General features: G+C 37.4%; 1 protein-coding gene across 6 annotated transcripts in view; it reads right to left on the bottom strand.

The window, feature by feature from the left end:
* LOC134484566 (uncharacterized) overlaps positions 1–19394 on the bottom strand; it is a 130716-nt gene that overhangs the window by 67910 nt on the left and 43412 nt on the right. For 2 of the 6 annotated variants that reach the window (XM_063280697.1, XM_063280691.1), the window contains exon 2: positions 12804–12858. The exons of 1 other annotated variant lie outside the window; for it this stretch is intronic. In XM_063280697.1, the coding sequence (XP_063136767.1) occupies positions 12804–12858 (55 nt within the window). Of the gene's footprint in view, positions 1–12803; positions 14009–17537; positions 18237–19394 lie in introns of those variants that run through there. 3 more of the 6 variants (XM_063280693.1, XM_063280694.1, XM_063280692.1) reach the window with 3 other exon arrangements.

Raw genomic sequence — 19394 nt, 5'->3', positions numbered from 1 at the left:
TTTACAGCATTGAGATCATTCCAACAATGTGTTTTGTAATTTAAACAAAATATATTGTAAATAATCACCACTGAGTACAGTGCCAGAGTAGTGTCCATGCTGATTTTCTGTAGCGAACTTTACTTAATGAAAATGAAAATAATCTGAATACCACAATTAGGTTATTATTTAAACAAATGAGTAATCTACCATTTATTAAATGCATGATATTCCATGAAGAAATTCCTCATGCACATGTATTCAAGATATATTGTTAAATGAAATACAAATGAGAGAATATTGCATTATGTAATTAAACTTTATAAACAGAAGATTAACATATATTCTATAATTTTGTCAATATAGAGTAAACCTGATACAAGAGCATGGGAGGCAGTAGAAAGAACACTGGGAGTTCTAGGTCATTTTGAGCTACACAATGAGATCCAATTTTAAAGACAAATAGATCTGATTTGAAAGAATATCTGCCCAACCGATCTTAGTGGTTACATTTGGAAGTTTTAAGAAAGCAAGTTATTCTTTGACAATTCCATACATGCACAACACATGTATGGAAGCCCACTACACTCCCAATCCCTTATCTTCCCCAACCAACATATCCTCTTTAGACCAAATCCCCTCAGCACATGCATGTCTTTTATTTTTCCTTCATGACCCCCTGGATTTACCCTGAGTCACTTCTGTGAAAAAGACCATGAAGCTATACACTTAACAACTGGTAAGACACCAGTGGCTACATCATTTTCTATTCTCCAACACTTCGCTTAGTTCCTTTGAAAAGGCAGGGACAATATTATATAGGGTCTGTTCAGATAGATGTAAATATTCTGAGTTCCTGAGTGCCACAACTGTATCAATCTCAGAAGACAGCACCTCACAGATCTCCTTACCTATTAATTAGCCCTTGAAAGAGGCCAAGCCATGCATATCACCTTATCTCTACACTGGAAGTTATCTCCGGTGGGTAATCATTTGAAAGTGAAAACTTAGTTTTCTCCAAGGGAATCTCACTGGGTAACCAAACTAATTTTAAGGGTAGAATTCGTATAAAGAAATAAGGGAACTGAACAACATCTTTGGGGGATCCTTGTCTCATAATATGACAGAAGTTTTATTCGGAATGTCTTTTTCCTTTTGTTATTTATTTATTTATTTATTTATTTATTTATTTATCTATTAATTTTTACTCTGTATGTTTTGTGTATATATTTTTTCCTGGTTTTCTGTTTCCATGAAATACCTGATTGTGTGAATGGAAGTCTGTGTCTCTGTGTCTGTATCAGATTTTTGTAGCCTGCATTGGCTCTTTTCTATCTGTTGTTTTGTTCTATTCAAATTCATTAACTTTCATTTTATTTTTATCCCTTAGATGACTGTTTGTTTTCTAGTGAGAGTCAGAAGAATGTAGATACAGATGACTGTAGAGGAATAGAAGAAGGAGGGAATAGATGAAAGGGAAATCATAATTCAAATATATTGCATGAAAAAGTCAAATTTTAAGAAAAGAATTTTAAAAACATACTTTCTAGTGCCTGTCTGCCCACTTTTCTCAAAGTCTTAACAAATTTCATATTAAAAGTTAATGAAAATATTTTAAACCCTTTCCAAGGCAAGGAAAATTATTTGTTTACAGCCAATCTGGAACTGCCACTATGGGAGTGAAGCTTCTGTAGAGTTGCAATATTGCAGTAGGAAATTCTTTAAATGCTTTCAGAGATATTAATCCACTGAAGTCCAGTGGGAGTTTCACATGATGGATGTTAGAAATTTTCAATGGGAAGATATACATTTTCGATACTTCAGTTTTCATGCAACTCTTCAAGATCAAATTAAATGTATGGGATACAATAATGGAAGAGGTATGATCCTTTGAAATTTTCACAATTAACCCAAATAATACTAAAATACCATTAATAATTCAGAATATATTGTATCCTAAGCCCACATCAGCATGACAATTAAGAAATAGAAGTAGATGTGTATCAGTGGATAAAAGCTGTTTCTGGAGAGGCACTATTTTATTTCTGGGACAATTTCACTTCGTTGGTAGATGGGTTAAATTAAGGTCTGATAATGAAGGTCTTGCTGTAAAAGATCATTCTCTCTCAACAGGAATTTCAAACCCTGATGTACAGCGCGCTAGCATTTAAATCAATCATCTGAAGAAACCGTGATAATGTCTTTATAACATTAAAATGGCTGTACAGGAGTTAGTGTTAATCAACATCTCTTCTTCAAGCAAAATACTTCTCATTTCATCCTTCGGTGTAACACGATTCCAAATTCAATTTCATGTAAATTAGATGAAGATGATGATGGTGATGTTGATGATGGTGGTGGAGGGGGTGGTGGTGTTGGTGGTGGTGTTGGTTGTGGTGGTGAATATGATGAAGAAGTCAAAAACGATCTTTTGGGACAGAGAACAAAGCCCATACTATATTCAGTGTTTTTCCTATCTTTATTGTGTCTAGGATCGAGAGTGAAAAATAATCTATTGTAAGTGCTATGTTGGGAAGGAAGAAGTTTAAGCTCATCAATAGCCCACTATCCATTACAAGAGAAAGCAAATTTGTCATGAGAAATTTATATATATATATATATATATATATATATATATATATATATTCTCACATGAAACCCTTACCATAACCATAGCAATGAATCAATTTAATTTTGTGAGGCAGCAAATTGCCTTTCAGAGTTTAGCTAATTAATATAAAGTGATCATGTACAGAGTGCACTCCCTGGCTGTCAGGAACAAAGCCCGTGAATTTTAGATCTTGTTGTCCTAGGATTTTAAAAGTGAATGACATAATTGATAGCAATGTGCAACTCTAAAAGTCTTACCATATAAGTCACAGAGACACCATAATATATGCTGAGTATCAGGTTAGAACTTTTATATTCATAAGTATTTGGAGTTTCAAAGAGTAAAATTGTTGAGGTTAAGAACAGGGCATTTTTAGGTTTGCATTTCAATCTCTAGTGTGCAGTTTGGTTTTGGTGGATCATTAGACAGTGTTTTATTTTATTTTATTTGAACAGGTGATATAAGTTAACTGTACAGATTAATGAGCCTAAGTTTGATATTTCCATAATGCAGACAGCATGCACTGAACTAATGTAACTACATTTTTTCACTGAATTTTCTGCAACTTACAAAAAGGATTCTCCATTCTATTTTTGGGAAAAAATGACTTCCATAGGATATAAAAATCCTTAATATATTTTCAGAACTTTTTCTTATTTTAGAATTTTATTTATTCTTCACACACGTATACAATGTACCTTGATCACACCGATCCTTAACTTGGTTCTACTCTCTCTGGATACATTCCATTTCCAGCTTCATGTTCTTTATATTTTCCTGTTTTATTTTCTTTATAATCTATTGGTTCACTGATTACTGCCTGTTGGGATCTTCCCTAATTCATTGTCTTAACTGTGTATAGGACTTGTGCATACGACTGTAGATGCAGTGAGTCCATTGGTCCAACAACTGTTTCATCTCTAGATGTCACGGTTGGATCCTCTCACTCCCCAAGTTTGGCCTTCTCCTTTTCTGCTGTTTCCCCATCCTTATGCTCAGCTTTCTTTTTCTCACGGTCTTAGCACTTATATAACTTACATAGATCAACAGTAATTACGGCACAGTACACCTATACATTTCTCTGACCACAGATCATAAAAGTAGTAATGTATGGATAAAAACAGTAAGTATTGGAAGTCAGTTTAACAACATGGCCATTTAGCAAAACAGGAATAGTAGGATCCTCTCTATGGCCATGTGAGCCATGGGGAAAATGTGACCATGTTTACAACATGACATCTGACTTTCCTTCTATAGTAGAGGCTTCAAAGTCAAACAAACAGCAGTTGGCCATTTTCATAAAATTTATATAATTGTCTTCATATTTCTGGATTTTCAACTGGCACAATGTTATCTAGTTTCATCTATATCCATGCCAATGATATAATTTTGCTCTTTTGATGGTTGAAAAAAGGTCTGGTGCCTATATAAATTATTTTTCCAATTTTGTAACATGGATATTTTGAACAGTGAGAAGGTAAATACAGTCATGGAGTTATACCTGGAATAGACATATTCCTCAAGGTACATATTCCTTCAGTGTTACTATTGAATCACAAATAATTTCAGTTTTCAGTTTTATATTAATTTCTTTAGTAGCTATATTAAATTTTAGATCCAACAAACATATACCAGGGTTCTTTGTTCCAGCAAAACTATACAAACACTGTCATTTGTATTTGTACTTCATCAAAGATTTGTGGGTTTAGTAATTTTCATGTAATTTTTGATAATTACTGTGCCATTATTTCAAGCATTTAATCAACCATATTGCATATTTAATTGCATTACTTTATTTCTGATGAATAAGGTATTTTGTGTCTTATAGATATGATCCATACATCAGATAAAGAGCCAGTAAAGTTTCTCCATCGTTATTTAGTTGGTATCTCTTAATGACACTCCATTGTGAACATGTGCCATATTTCCTGTATCCATTCTTCTGTTGATGAGCATCTAGGTTCTTTCCAGCTTCTCCTATTATAAATAAGGCTGCTATGAACATAGTGGAGCACGTGTCTTTGATACATGTTGGGGCATCTTTGGATATATGCCAAAGAGAGGTGTAGTTGGGTCTTCAGATAATTCAATGTCCAATTTTCTGAGGAACCTCTAGACTGATTTCCAGAATTGTTGTTCCAGTCTCCAATCCCACCAAAAATGGGGGGTGTTCCTCTTTTTCCACATCCTCGCCAGGATTTGCTATCAGCTGAGTTTTTGATCTAAGCCATTCTGACTGGTGCGAGGTGAAATATCAGGGTTGTTTTGATTTGCATTTACCTTATGACTAAAGATGTTGAACATTTCTTTAGGTATTTCCCTGCCAATCGATATTCTTCACCTGTGAATTCTTTGTTTTGCTCTGAACCCCATTTTTCAATAGGGTTCCTTGTCTCCCTGCTGGCTAACTTCATGTGTTCTTTGAATATTTTGGATATACGCTCTCTATCTGTTATAGGATTGGTAAAGATCTTTTTCCAATCTGTTGGTTGCCATTTTGTCCTAACAACAATGTCCTATGCCGTACAGAAGATTTGCAATTTTATGCGATCACATTTGTCAATTCTTGATCTTAGAACATGAGCCATTTTTGTATTATTCAGGAAATTTTCTCCAGTGCCCATGTGTTTGAGATACTTACCCAATTTTCTTCCCTTAGCTTGAGTGTATCTGGTTTGATGTGGAGGTCCTTGATCTAGTTGGACTAAAGGTTTCTACAGGGCAGTAAGTATGGATCAATTTGCCTTCTTCTACATGCTGACCTCCAGTTGAACCAACACCATTTGCAGAAAATGCTATCTTTTTTTCCATTGGATGGATTTGGTTCCATTCTCAAAAGTTATGTGACCATGGGTTCATTTTTGGGTCTTCAATTCTATTCCACTTGTTTATATGCCTGACTCTGTCTTAATGCCATACGGTTTTTTATCACTATTGCTCTGTAATACTCCTTGAGTTCAGGGATAGTGATTCCCAGGGAAGTCCTTTTATTGTTGAGGACAGTTTTAGCTATCCTGGGTTTTTTTTTCCAGAAGAATTTATGAATTGTTCTGTCTAACTCCATGAAGAATTGGACTGAAATTTTGATGGGGATTGGAATCAATCTGTAGGTTGCTTTTGGTATAATGGCCATTTTTACTATATTAATCCTGCCAGTCCATGAGCATTGGAGATCTTTCCATTTTCTGAAATCTCCTTCACTTACTTCAGAGACATGATGTTCTGCTCATATGCTTATATTTTTTACTTGCTTGGATAAAGTCACCCTGAGATATTTTATATTATTTGAGGCTATTTTGAAGGGTGTCATATCCCTAGTTTCTTTCTCCGCTTGTTTAGCTTTTGTGCAGAGTTATTTTTATACCCAGGCCCTTTGCTGAAATTGTTTATCAGGCTTAGTAATTCTCTTGTGGAAATTTTGAGGTCACTAAGTATACTATCATATCATCTACAAAGAGTGCTATTTTGACTTCTTCCTTTCCAAACTATATCCCTTTGACCTACTTTAGTGTCTGCTTGCTCTGCTAAGACGTCTAGAACTGTATTGAATAAGTTGTGAGAGAGTGGGCAGCCTTGTCTAGTCCCTGATTTCAGTGTGATTGCTTTAAATTTCTCTCCACTTAGTTTAATGTTAGCTATGTATTTGCTGTATATATTTAGGTATGGGCCTTAAATATCTGTTCTTTCCAGGACTTTTATCATCAAGGGATGTGGAATTTTTTCAAAATCTTTCTCAGCATCTAATGAAAGGATCATGTGGTTTTCATCTTTGAGTTTCTTTATGCACTGGATTAGATTGTTGGTTTTCTGTATTAAAGCATCCCTGCAAGTCTGGGATGAATCCTACTTAATCATAGTGTATTATTGTTTAAAGTGATGTAGGATTAGGTTTGCAAGAATTTCTTTGAGTATTTTTGTGTCGATATTGGTAAGAGAAATTGGTCTGAAGTTCTCTTTCTTTGTTGGGTCTTTCTGTGTTTTAGTTATTACAGCAATTGTGGCTTCATGAAAGCAATTCGGTAGTACTACATCTTTTCAATTTTATGGAATAGTTTGGACAGTATTGTTATGAAAACTTCAGTGAATTTTGGATGGATTTCTGCATTAAACCTATCTGATCCTGGACTCTTTTTGGTTGGGAGAGTTTTGATGATTGCTTGTATTCCTTTGGGAGTTATGAGTTGTTCAAATGGTTTATCTTTTCCTGATTTAGCTTTGGTACCTAGTATTTGTCTAGGAAATTGTTCTTTTTCTCCAGATTTTCAAGTTTTGTTGAACATAGGCTTTTGTAGTAGATTGATTTTTTTTTTAAATTTCCTCTGATACTGCTGTTAAGTCTCCCTTTTTAATATTTGATTTTGTTAATTTGGACACTCTTTGTATCCTCTGTTTAGTCTGGCTGTGGGTTAATATATACTGTTGATTTTCTCAGAGAGCCAGGTATTGGTTCTGTTGATTCTTTGTATAGTCCCTTTTTTTTCTACTTGGTTGATATCAGCTCTGTGTTTGATTATTTCCTGACTTCTACTCATCCTGGGTGTATTTGCTTCTTTTTAATCTAGAGGTTTTAGGTGTGCTGTCAAGCTGCTGATGTATCCTCTCTCCTGTTTCTTTCTGCAGGCACTCAGAGATATGAGTTTTCCTCTTAGAACAGCTTTCATTGTGTCCCAAGAGTTTGGGTGTATTGTACCTTCATTTTCATTGAATTATAAGAAGTCTTTAATTCCGTCCTTTAATTTTTCCTTGACCACGTTATCATTGAGTAGTGCATTATTCAACTTCCATGTATATGTGGGTGTTCTTTCCCGATTGTTTTTGAAGAACAGCCTTAGCTCATGGAAGTCTGGTAGAGTGCATGGAATTATTGCTATATTTCTGTATCCTTTGAGGCCTGCTTTTTGACTGATTATATGATCAGTGTTGGAGAAAGTGCCATGAGGTGGTAAGAAGAATGTATTTCCTTTTGTTTTGGATAGAATGTTCTCTAAATATCTGTTAAGTCCATTTGGTTTATACCTTCTGTTAGTCTCTCTATGTATCTGTTTAATTTCTCTTTCCGTGATCTGTCCAGTGGTGAGAATGGGGTGTTGAAATCTCATACTCTTATTATTTGCAGTACCATATGTTCTTTGACTTTAGTAAGGTTTCTTCTTTGTATATAGGTGACCTTGTATTTGGAGCGTAGATATTTATGATTTCGAGTTCATCTTGGTGGATTTTTCCTTTGATAAATATGAAGTGTCCTTCCTTATGCTTTTGGATGACTTTCGGTTGAAAGTTGATTTTATATGATATTAGAATGGCTACTCCAGCTTGTTTCTTCAGACCATTTCCTTGGAAAGTTTTTTTCCAGTCTTTTCCTCCGATGTAGTGTCTGTCTTTGTCTCTGAAGTGTGTTTCCTGTAGTGCAACACGCTGTGTCCTCAATACATATCCAGTGTGTCAATCTGTGTATTTTTAGTGGGTAATTGAGTCCATTGATGATGAGAGATATTAAAGAATAGTGATGGTCACTTTCTGTTATTTTCATAATTGGAGATTAAAAAATGATTGTGTGCTTCTCTTATCTTTGTTTTGTTGTGAAAAGATTAATTTCTTGCTTTATCTATGATTTTACTTGCCTCCTTGTTTTTGGGTTTGCCAGTTAGGGTCCTTTGTAGGACTGGATATGTAGAAAGATATTCTGTAATTTGGTTTTGTCATGGAATATTTTGGTTTCTCCATCTATGTTAATTAGGAGTTTTGCTGGATACAGTATCCTGGGATGGCGTTTTTGTTCTCTTAGTGTCTGTATGACACCTATCCAGGATCTTCTGGCTTTCATAGTATCTGTTGAGAATTCTGTTTTAATTCTGATAGGTCTGTCTTTATATGTTACTTGACCTCTTCCGTTACTGCTCTTAATATTTTTATTTGTTTTTCGATTTTGGTGTTTTGACTATTATGTGATGGGATGATTTCCTTTTCTGGTCCAATCTATTTGGAGTTTTGTCGGCTTTGTGTATGTTTATGGGCATCTCTTTCTTTAGATTAGGGAAGTTTCTTTCTATAATTTTGTTGAATATATTACTGTCCCTTGATGTTGACAGTCTTCACTCTCTTCTATACCTGTTAAGCTTAGGTTTGATCTACACATTGTGCCCCGCATATCCTTGATGTGTTGGGCTAGCTGCTTTTCCATTTAAATTATCTTTGACAGTTGTGTCAATGATTTCTATGGAATCTTGTGCTCCTTAGATTATGTCTTCAATCTCTTTTATCCTGTTGGTGATTCTCGCATCTGTGACTCCTGGTCTCTTTCCTAGGTTTTCCATTTTCAGGGTTGTCTTCCTTGTGCTTTCTTTATTGTTTTTATTTCTATTTTTAACTCCAGGGTGGTTTTGTATATTTCCTTCTCCTGTTTTCAGTTTTTCCAGTAGTTCTTTAAGGTACTTTTGAGTTCACTCTTTCAGGGATTCTACTTGTTTACTTCTGTATTTTCTATTGTCCTTTATATTCTTAAAGGAGTTATTTATGACCTTCTTAACACACGCCCCCATCATGATAAAATGTGAATTTAAATCTAGATCTTGCTTTTGTTTAGATATACACTGTTTGTTTTGATGGGAGAATTGGGTTCTGTTGTGCCTAAGTAGTCTTGTTTTCTGTTGCTTGTGTTCCTGACTAGCCATCAGGTTGTCTCTGGAGCTAGCTTCTCTTGGTCTTTCTGGCGGTGGTTGACCGCCCTGTAGGCTTGTGTGTCAGGATTGCTATAGACCTGTTTTCCTGTTTTGTTTTACCCAGTTATAGGAACAAAGTATTCTGTTCTCAGGCATGTAGTTGCTCCTGTCCACTCCCTTTCATCTTTCCCTGTGGGCGGGAACAAGAAGAAAATTCCCATACTTCTCATAGGTCCCACTGTAGGTTGGGGACACTGATGGCACAAAATGTTTTCCTCTTGAGTCAGGAATCTTGGAAGAGTGTAGTCCTCTCTGGTTTCCCAGGAGTGTCTGCTTCTCTGAAGGTCTAGTTCCCCCACACTCAGGATTTTGGTACAAGGAGCTGTTTGACCAGTTCAGTTCAGATCCAGGCACAGTCTGGAACATGGTGCTCCTTTAGATTTACTCCTCCTATATTCCTGTGTCCAGAGGCACTAGGCAGTTTTGTCTTGGGCTAGAGGTGTGGGCAATGGTGGGCAGAAGTGGCAGTCTCTGTTCATTGTACGCTTGGTATTGCCCATACTCCTGGGTGATCAGCTCTCTTTCCCACAGCATCTAGAATCAGGGAGTTCTGGGCCAGGACCACAGAAGTTCAGGAGCCTGCAAGAAACTGGAACTGCCTGGTCCCAGGGCAGTTCTTCCTTTGTGTGTCCTGAGACCACAACTCAGCTCACTTCGAGCAGAAAAGTTTGATTCACCTCTTGTCTCATGCCTGAAGTTGCTCGTTGGGCTGACTTGCAGTTTTCCATGAAGGCTGCAACCAAAATTGTTCTGCCCCTACTGCCCCTAGGTCCCTATTAACAGAAGGCCCAGATGGAGCTAGGTGTTTTTTTCTTGAGTCAGGACTGTGAGCAGAGTTCTCAGGGGTTTCTGTCCCTCTGACAGTCTAAGACTTCCTCAACCCACACGAGATTAGGGTGTAGAATAATGTTAGGACCAGTTCAGATACAAGTGCAGTTTGGACTGCAGGGCTCCTGAAGCTTGACTACTCCTATATTCATGTGTCCAGTGGCACTCTGCAGTTTCCTCTTGGGCTAGGAATGTGTGCACCGGTGGTCAGAAGTGGCAATCTCTCCTTCCCTGTGGTCTCAGTATTGCCCACTCTTCTGGGTGATCAGCTCTCTGTCCCACAGAGTTTCCAAAGGAGTTTCAAATGTTCATTCCCTATCCTATAGGTCTCCAGTCTTTCCAATTCTCCTCCAAAGTGTATTGGAAAAGACCCTTCTGTTCAAGGGGAGTACAACAGTTCCCATCAGACAAAGAGGGCTGCAAAAGTTCTTCTCTTAAAGGTAATCTCTGTGATTTCTCATATTCCACAAATGGATTAAATCCTGCCCTGTCTCCACATGAGACTTTACTATCTTGGCCAGCTGCCAAAGCAGGGAACAGAGCCAAGTCCACTCACAAAGACAGACAAAGATGCCTCCCATCTCCACCAAAGTGCTTTATGCAATCTACTTCGGGTAAAATGAGCTTGAAACCTGATTCTGCTGACAAAGGGAATTTCAGAACTTCCCTATTAAAACAAGAGGACCTTCAATGTCCTATACTATTAAAAATGGGCTTAAATAATCACTTATGGTCCAAGGGGGACAAAATCCCCAAGTGAACCTCATAACACACATACCAGCCCAAGCAGAGACAAAATTTTCTGCATTTACACCATTAGTTCAAGGACCACTGCCAGTTTCAGAAGGGGCTCTTGAGAATTCCAAACCCATGTAAGATGTGTTAGAAAATTCTGAGTCCACCCAAGGAACTCTTACGCCTTCCGAACATAAAAAATATGTTCTAGCACCCTCACCATTTCCCCTTGTACTGCAAATGTCCCTATACAACAGAGAATTATTCAAATATCTTCTACCACTGAAAAGGACCCACGTAACTTGTCATTAGACTCAAAAGAGCCAGGTTTATCACAACACACAGTCAATGAGCCATGCAGGCTCCATATTTATACAATGTGCAGAGAAGATAAAACATCTCCTACATCCTCAGGGGACTCTAGGTCATTTTGTCCTGAACGGAGAGGATCCAAAATTTTCCACATATAAATCAGAGATGCTAGAATTTCCCAAAACTGAGCAGTATTCTCTGAGTAGTACTCTATCTCATAAAGATTCTGTGAGACAAGAAACATCTACAAAAGAAGTTCTACCCACAGCCACATCTTTAGGATTGACTTGTGGATTGGACACATGTGCAAAAGATGTTCTAGGACATATTCCATCTGTAGAGAAGGTTATGGATCGAACCATATGTGAACCAGGAGTGGTGGAACATGATACGCAAACACCAGTTCTGTAGCATCCCCGATATCTGAGGAAAGGGATTCCTTGGATTCCATTAGTGCAAAAGAATACATATGACCTCCGCAAACTTCACAGGAGTCTATAGAACTTCCTTATCTCCTCAAGATTAGCCATCTTCCCCAACTACAGAAGATGCTACACACTCTTCCAAATATGCAGAAAGGGTTGCCTGTCCTTCTTTATACCCACAAGCAGACCCAGAACATCTGTAAAATACTTCAATGGCTCTGCACTTTTCCTTACCTTCTGAAGGGGCCTTGGAACCTGTTTTGCCTATCAAGCAGGCTAGGGAAACTGACTCTTCTATACGAAAGTCTGTTTCCTCTTCTCTAGCAAAAGAAATTTTTCTTGGAACTTCCTCAATTAGTCAACAATATGTAGAAACATCCTTATCTGCTCATGAGTCTCTCAGCCCTCTCACATATGCCCATGATGCTGTAGGAGAGGTCTCACCTTCAGAGGTAGCTCTAATACCTACACCCCATTTTGATGTCAGTCAGGATTTCTAAACATGTACAAGGTACATTAAGACCTTCCTCATCTGAGAAGGATGTCTTAGGATCTACTGCATCTGAACAGCATGCTTTACAACTATCCCCATCTACCCAAATAGATTTCTTTCACATGTCCACTCTGGGCAGAAATACTCGACATTCTCCCTCTACCAAAATGGACGACAGGCATCCAGTTTCTAGAAACAGTGGTTTAAGGTTTGTTCCTTCTGATGGAGTCTTGAAAAATTTCTCCTCTAAGGAAGACAGTTTCAACCTTCCCCCTTCTGCCAAAAGAAATCTTGTGCTATCTTCTTCTGCAAAAGAGACACCAAAAGCTACAACTACTCTTCAGGTGAGTCCCACACATTCTCCATCTGTCCAAAGGGCCATGGAATTTTCAAAAAATGATGAAGGAAATGTGGAAAGTTACCAATCATTTCAAGGGAATGCTGGACATCTCATGTCGTCCAAAGATGCTCACAGTGATTTGTTATTGTGCAAATTAGACTTCAAAAATACAAAATCCTTTTATATTTCCAAAGGTCTGAAGGAATATCCACATCAAAAAAAAATCATTTGGACCTTATGCCATTAGCCCATGCATCTAAAAATCAATCTGGCTCTAGCACTCTTCCTGGAAAACATTGACCACCAGCCATACAATCCTCAGGACAATTGAAATCTAAAAAGGGGTATCTAGAAACTTTACCATCTGCCCAAAAGTCTTTAGGATGTTCAGCAACTTCTCCAAGAGCTCGGTGCACCTAGAGAACAACATAACTAGAGTCATCTTCCCAGGGTATTTTCCCAAGAACCACATATTTCTTCTTTTATTTTATATCAAGACAGAAGGCCAGATTCCTTCTCCCCATCTCTGATCTCTTCATCCTATCTGTTCTCCATTCCAAATGGCTCTTTACTCCGAATTAGAGGCCAAATAGTAAACCATAGATATATAGGAGGAATATCTGGGAGGTAGTTTCTGTCAAGATAAACCTTGTGATGTCACAGAGGAAGCAGGTGTTCTCCAGGAAGCAAGAGATTTTTCATGGAGGGCCTAATGATGATGTCACTGAGAAGTGCCATGGCCTATCTGCTGAACAGCTTTCCTTACATTGACCAGATTTGGAGGTGCCCTCTCCAGGAGTGTTTCCTGTGACACAGTAGAAATCTTTACATGCTACATCTCTCTAAAGCTGGAGACTTCTCTCTTCTTCATTAGTGATCACATGCTCTGAATGAAGAAAGTTATTCAGGGGTTTGTCATGGGTAGAAAAGATCTAGGAACAAGGAAGGAAGGAGATTCTACTCAAGATTTAATTTACTCCAATTTCCAACCTTCTGACATAAATTTCAATTCCCTAGGTTTAATCTGTTTCCTCGTTGCCACTATTTTCCCTACAGACCTTTAATTGAGTGAATATTGTGCTACATTTTCTGACTGGAAATTCATGGACCGGGAGCATCATTTATGTTCCTGCATGTGTATTCAAAAATTTCATTTTTCCAATTCCATTTTTGCAATGAATTTGTCAACAAATGGGGCCCACTTGTAGAGTGAATATAAGAGTGGAAATATAGTGTACCTACTTCAAATGATCAACTCCCAAATCCTTATTTTATCTATAAATTACCAGACATCAGTTAAGCAAAGGACAGCATGGACTATAGAATTTGGTTCTGTAGTTCTATTATATATCCTTTCTCTAATATCAACCTTCCTGTTTGTCCAGGGAAAGACTTGAGAATTTTGGATGTTTTACCATGATTCTTTCTTCAGGCCAAACATTATTTTCTGGGTGATGGGCAGCAAGAGGAATGGCTTGAGGTCCAGTGAAACCTCAACTTCAGTAGGTTATGAGAACAGGAGGGAGTCTATTTGGCATTGTCATTTGTGGATCATATATTCTTGACCTAGTTAGGCACAATCCATGTAACTATTCCATCAAAAATCGTAGTTGTAGGAGCCACCAAAAGTATATATAAGTATAAAAGTATATATAAAGTATATATATGATAGATAGATAGATATAGATATAGGTATAGATATATATAGAAATAGGTATAGATATAGATATAGATGATATAGATATAGTTATAGATATAGATGATATATATACATATGTATAGATATAGATGATATAGATTTAGATATAGAGATAGAGATAGATAGAGATAGAGATAAAGATAGAGATAGATAGATATAGATAGATATAGATATATAGATATACCAGGCACCAAAACTAGATACGATGATTGAAGCTAAGAAGATCATACTGCCAGGAACTGGATATAGATCATTCATGAGAGAACCAGCTAGAGCATGTCAAATACAGAAGTGAATGTTAGTGGCAAACCAAAGAACTGAAAATGGACCTCTTTTTTTAAGATGATAAGAAAGGATTACAACTGAATGGACTTTCAACCCCATAAGAACAACAATTCAACTAAGTAGAGATTTCTGGTACTAAACCAATATTCAAAGACTGGGCATAGACAGACCTATGGCTCCAACTGCATAGGTAACAGAGTATGGTCTTGTCTCCTTCCCAATGGAAGGAGAAGCCCTTGCTCCTCCCTAGGTTTGCCTCCCAATTCAAGGGAATGTCAAGGTACAGTAAGGGGGGTTATAGAAGAAGGTTAGTGGGACTGTTTAGGGATCTCATGGACAGGAACCTGGGATAAAAAATAACATTTGAAATGTAAATATAAAAATATCCAATTAGGAAAAGTAATAAAAATTGCTTAAAAAATAAAAAATATGACAGAAAAAAAGAAAAGTTAACTGCCAGCTAATCATACCTATTGACTCAGAAATCTAAATGGTAACTGTCAGGGAATGGTAAGCAGAGTAATACTAGTGGATAGACTGAGATGATGAAATCTCAAATAGAAGCACTTCTCTCTCCCAGTTATCAGTGTCAGACCCAAACTTCACTATAGGAATCCAAAGCAAGGAGGACTGTACTCTGAGCTGAGGACACAATACTTGTCTTTCCCTTCTTCCTTAGGACATTTCTCTTCTGGGAAAAACTAAAAGCCATGAGCTCTCACAGAACAACTGGGCCCTTTCCAACACCTGGATTTTGGAATAAAGAAATGAATGATATAACTCTCTGACATCAAGGAAACATAACAAGCAGGGATGTCCAGATGCTTCTGGGAAGCCCTCAGTTCCTGATTCCCTTATGTTAAGATTAAGGTAAAGGCTATCTCTTCAGCCAACCAAGTCAACCCCTAAACAGGGCTCACTGAGCTTTCCACTGGACCAAGTATTTTTTTTTATTTTTTTATACAAATACACTCCCAATTGGCTCTTTATTCTGAATTGAAGGCCAATTATGAAACCCTGGAGGTACTGAAGGAATATCCAAGAGTCTGTTGCTGTCAGCACAACACTTGTGACATCACAGAAGAAGTTAGGGCTCTCCAGGATACAAGAGTTTTTACACGGAGGGCCTAATGATGATGTAACTGAGAATTGCCATAGCCTACCTGTTAAACGATTTTTTTACATTGACCAGATCTGGAGGTGCAATTTCCAAGAGTGTCTCCTGTGACACAGTAGAAACCTTTACATATTCATCTCTCTAAAACTAGAGACATCTCTCTGCTTCATTAGTGGGTACATGCTCTGAATAGAGATAGTTTCTTAGGGGCTTGGCATGGGTAGAAAATATCTAGGAACAAGGAGTGAAGGAGATTCTTCTGGAGATTAATTATTTCCCCAGGTCCAATCTTGTGACATATAGTTCAATTCCCTAGGTTTCGTCAGTTTTCCATATGCCAGTATTTTCCCCACAGAACTTTAATCGAGTGAATATTGTTTTACATTTACTGATCGTACATTAATTGACAGGAGACATTATATATATTCCTGCATGTGTACTCAAAAATTTCATTTTTACAATTCCATTTTTTTTTGCAATGAATTCGACAACAAACTTGGCCCAGCTATAGAGTGACTAAACAGTGGAAATGTTGTGTACATACGTCAAATGATCAACTCCCAAATCCTTATTTGATCCTAATATTACCAGACATCAATAAAGCAAAGGACCACATGGACTATACAATTCAGTTCTCTAGTCACATTTGATATCTGTACTACAAAATCTACCTTCCTGTATTCTGATTGCCAGACTTGAAGGTTTTAGATATTTTACCATGATTCTTTCTTAAGGCCAATATAAGAAACAGGAAGATGGCAGGGTGAAGAAAGCTAGAGGAACAGTGAAACCTCAACTTCAAGTACAGGAGAGAGTCTACATAACATTGTCATTTGTAAATGGTACATTCTTGACCTAGTTGTGCAGAATCCATGTTAACATTCCACCTAACCAAATAGTTGTAGGAGGCACCAAAAGTGTGTGTGTGTGTGTGTGTGTGTGTGTGTGTGTGTGTGTGTGTGTGTATCAGTCACCAGTAATAGATAAGATTTATGAAGCTAAGAAGTGCATTCTGCCAGAAAACGGATATAGATATGTTTTGAGAGACACAACTACAGCATGTCAAATAAAGAAGTGAATGCTAGTGGCAAACCAGTGAACTGAAAATGGACCTCATTTTGGTAGAATTTGAGAAAGGCTAACATGAGCTGAAGGAACCTTCAACCCCATAAGAACAACAATGCTAATGAAACAAAGTTTTCTGGTACGAGACTAATATTGAAAGACTGTACGTGAACAGACCTATGTCTCCAACTGCAGAGAATGGCCTTGTTCGGCACCAGTGGAAGAAGAAGCCCTTGGTCTTCCCTTGGTTTGATTCACAGTTAAAGAGAATTTGAAGGGACAGTAAGGGGGGGGGGTTATAGAAGAAGTGGAGAAGGACCGGTTAGGGATCTTATGGGAGGAAACTCTTAAAGGGAATAATATTATAATTGTAAATAGAGAAATAAACATTTAAAAAGACAAATAAATTTGTAAAAATTAAAAAAATAAGATATAAAAGAAAAGAAAACTGACAGCTAAACACAGCTCTTGACACAGAAATCTAATGGGTCACTGTCAGGGAATGGTAGTGAGAGAAATAATATTGGAAAGACTGAGATGGTGAAGTCTCAACTACAAACACTTCTCTTTCCCGATATCAGTGTCAGACACAAACTAAACAATAGATAAAATAGTATGGAGGAGTTTACTTTGAGCTAGGGACAAAATACTTGTTCTTCCCTTCTTCCTTAGGTCCTTTTTCTTCTTGTCAAAAAGAATAATAGCCATGAGCTCTCAGAAAGAAAACTGTGCCCTTCCCAACACTTGACTTTTGAAATAAAGTAATTAATGATAGAAACTCTCTGACTTCAAGGAACCATAATATTCAGGAAACTCCAGATGCTTCTGAGAGTTTCCCAGCTCCTGATTCCCATATGTGGAAGGCTCAGGTCAAGGCTGTCTCTCAAGAGAACCCACTCAACCCCTACTAAGGTCTCATATAGCTTTACCATGGACCACATATTTCTTCTTTTTTATACCAAGACAGAAGGCCAGGTTCCTTCTCCCCATCTCTGATCTCTTCATCTTCTTTTTTTCTCTCCCAAATGGCTGTTTATTCTGAATTACAGATCAATTAGTAAACTCTAGAGGTACTGATGGAATATCTAAGAGGCAGATGATGTCACAACACTTGTGACATCACAGAAGAAACTAGGGCTCTCCAGGATACAAGAGATTTTTAATGGAGGGCCTAATGATGATGTCACTGAGACTTGCTATGGCCTACATGCTGAACAGATTTCCTTACATTGACCAGGTTCAAGAGTGCCTTTTCCAGAAGAGTCTCTTGTGAAACAGTCAAAACCATTACATACTACATCTCTCTAAATCTAGAGAATTCTCTTGGCTTCATTAGTGGTTACATGCTCTGAATGAAGATATTTAGTCAGGGACTTGACATGGGTAGAAATCACTTAGGAACATAAAGTATATGAGAATCTTCTACATAACATTTTTATTCCCAGGTTCATTCGAGTGACATACAGTTAAATTTTCTAGGTTTTCTCTGTTTCCCAATGGGCAGTATTTTCCCTATAGACCATTAATTTATTGAATATTGTATTACAAAAAGTGTGATCATGTTTTAGTTTTCTTCTCTTGCATAGTGTTGAAAAAGTGATACCCAATACAGTATTAGAACAAATATTACATAGTCACCTAAAGAAAGCAAATTATTCCCAAGGCCAACATAACTTCATAAGTAAGCAATTTGAATTTACAGAGAAATGGTTAAGTATTGTATTATTTATCTTCAAAAATACTCTTATAAGAATCTTTAAAAAAAAACAGAAATATAAACATCTGTATAAAAATGTCATCTGCTTCAAATGATCAGAATGCACATCTGTAATTGGGAATCATTATTAAATCCTATCAGGAAGCAGAGGGTAAAACTGGTTCAGAAATCAGTCATCAACATTCCAGCCTTTGTGACAGTCACACCATTAGTCTGTGCTGCCATTGTTCTTGATCCCTGACCTTAAAAGGTCCCAGCCTTTCTGAACTACCAATTGTTTCATACATTGTTTTTTATAACAGAGTCAGTAGGGAAAAGATCTTAGCCAGCTTCACAATCAATTTTATTTTTCCAAATGCTTTTTAAGGGTTGTGGTCCTTTTTACGGGTTGTGACAATTCTACATTTCCTTGGTCAACGATAGAAGCACTGATCTACCCCAGGGGCAATTGCTAAAAGACCTGGACCACGGTTATTGCAAATGCCAATGGCACTGCCCTCTGAGTGGTGGGAAGCTCCATGAGGATTTTCATGCACTTCTTAGATTAAGAGAGAATGATTGCAATAACTGAATGACACTCTGTGGGAAGTTCTCGTGGGGTTCATGACTCACCAAGGTCCAAGGAGACTGTGCTGAAGAGTGGGCCATACCCCAGGAGTTCTAAAGCTGTGTGCCATTCCTCCTTCACAGGCCTTGGCCATACTCCATGTCAGAATCAATATTGAACTATGCTTTTACCCTGGATAGAATTTCAAATACTATAAAGAATAGGGAGAGTGGGCAGCCTTACATTGTCCTTGATTTAATGGAATTGCTTTACGTTTCTTTCCCTTTAGATTGATGTTGGGTACCGGCCTGCTGTCCATTGCCTCTATTATGTTTCTGCATAGGAATCGTATCCCTGATTGGTCTCATGCTTTTAACATGAATGGGTGTTGGAATATTTTTGCAAGCTTTTTCAGCATATAATGAGATTATCATGTGATTTTTCTCTTTCAGTTTCATTTTATAGTGAATTATATTGATGGATTTTCAGAAATTGAACCATCCCTGCCTCCCACTAGAAATT

The sequence above is a fragment of the Rattus norvegicus genome, assembly GCF_036323735.1.
Source record: "Rattus norvegicus strain BN/NHsdMcwi chromosome Y unlocalized genomic scaffold, GRCr8 chrY_unlocalized_10, whole genome shotgun sequence".
NCBI classification, from domain to species: Eukaryota; Metazoa; Chordata; class Mammalia; order Rodentia; family Muridae; genus Rattus; species Rattus norvegicus.
The sequence above is the reverse complement of the archived record's forward strand: the minus strand, read 5'-3'. Positions and strand labels throughout refer to the sequence as shown.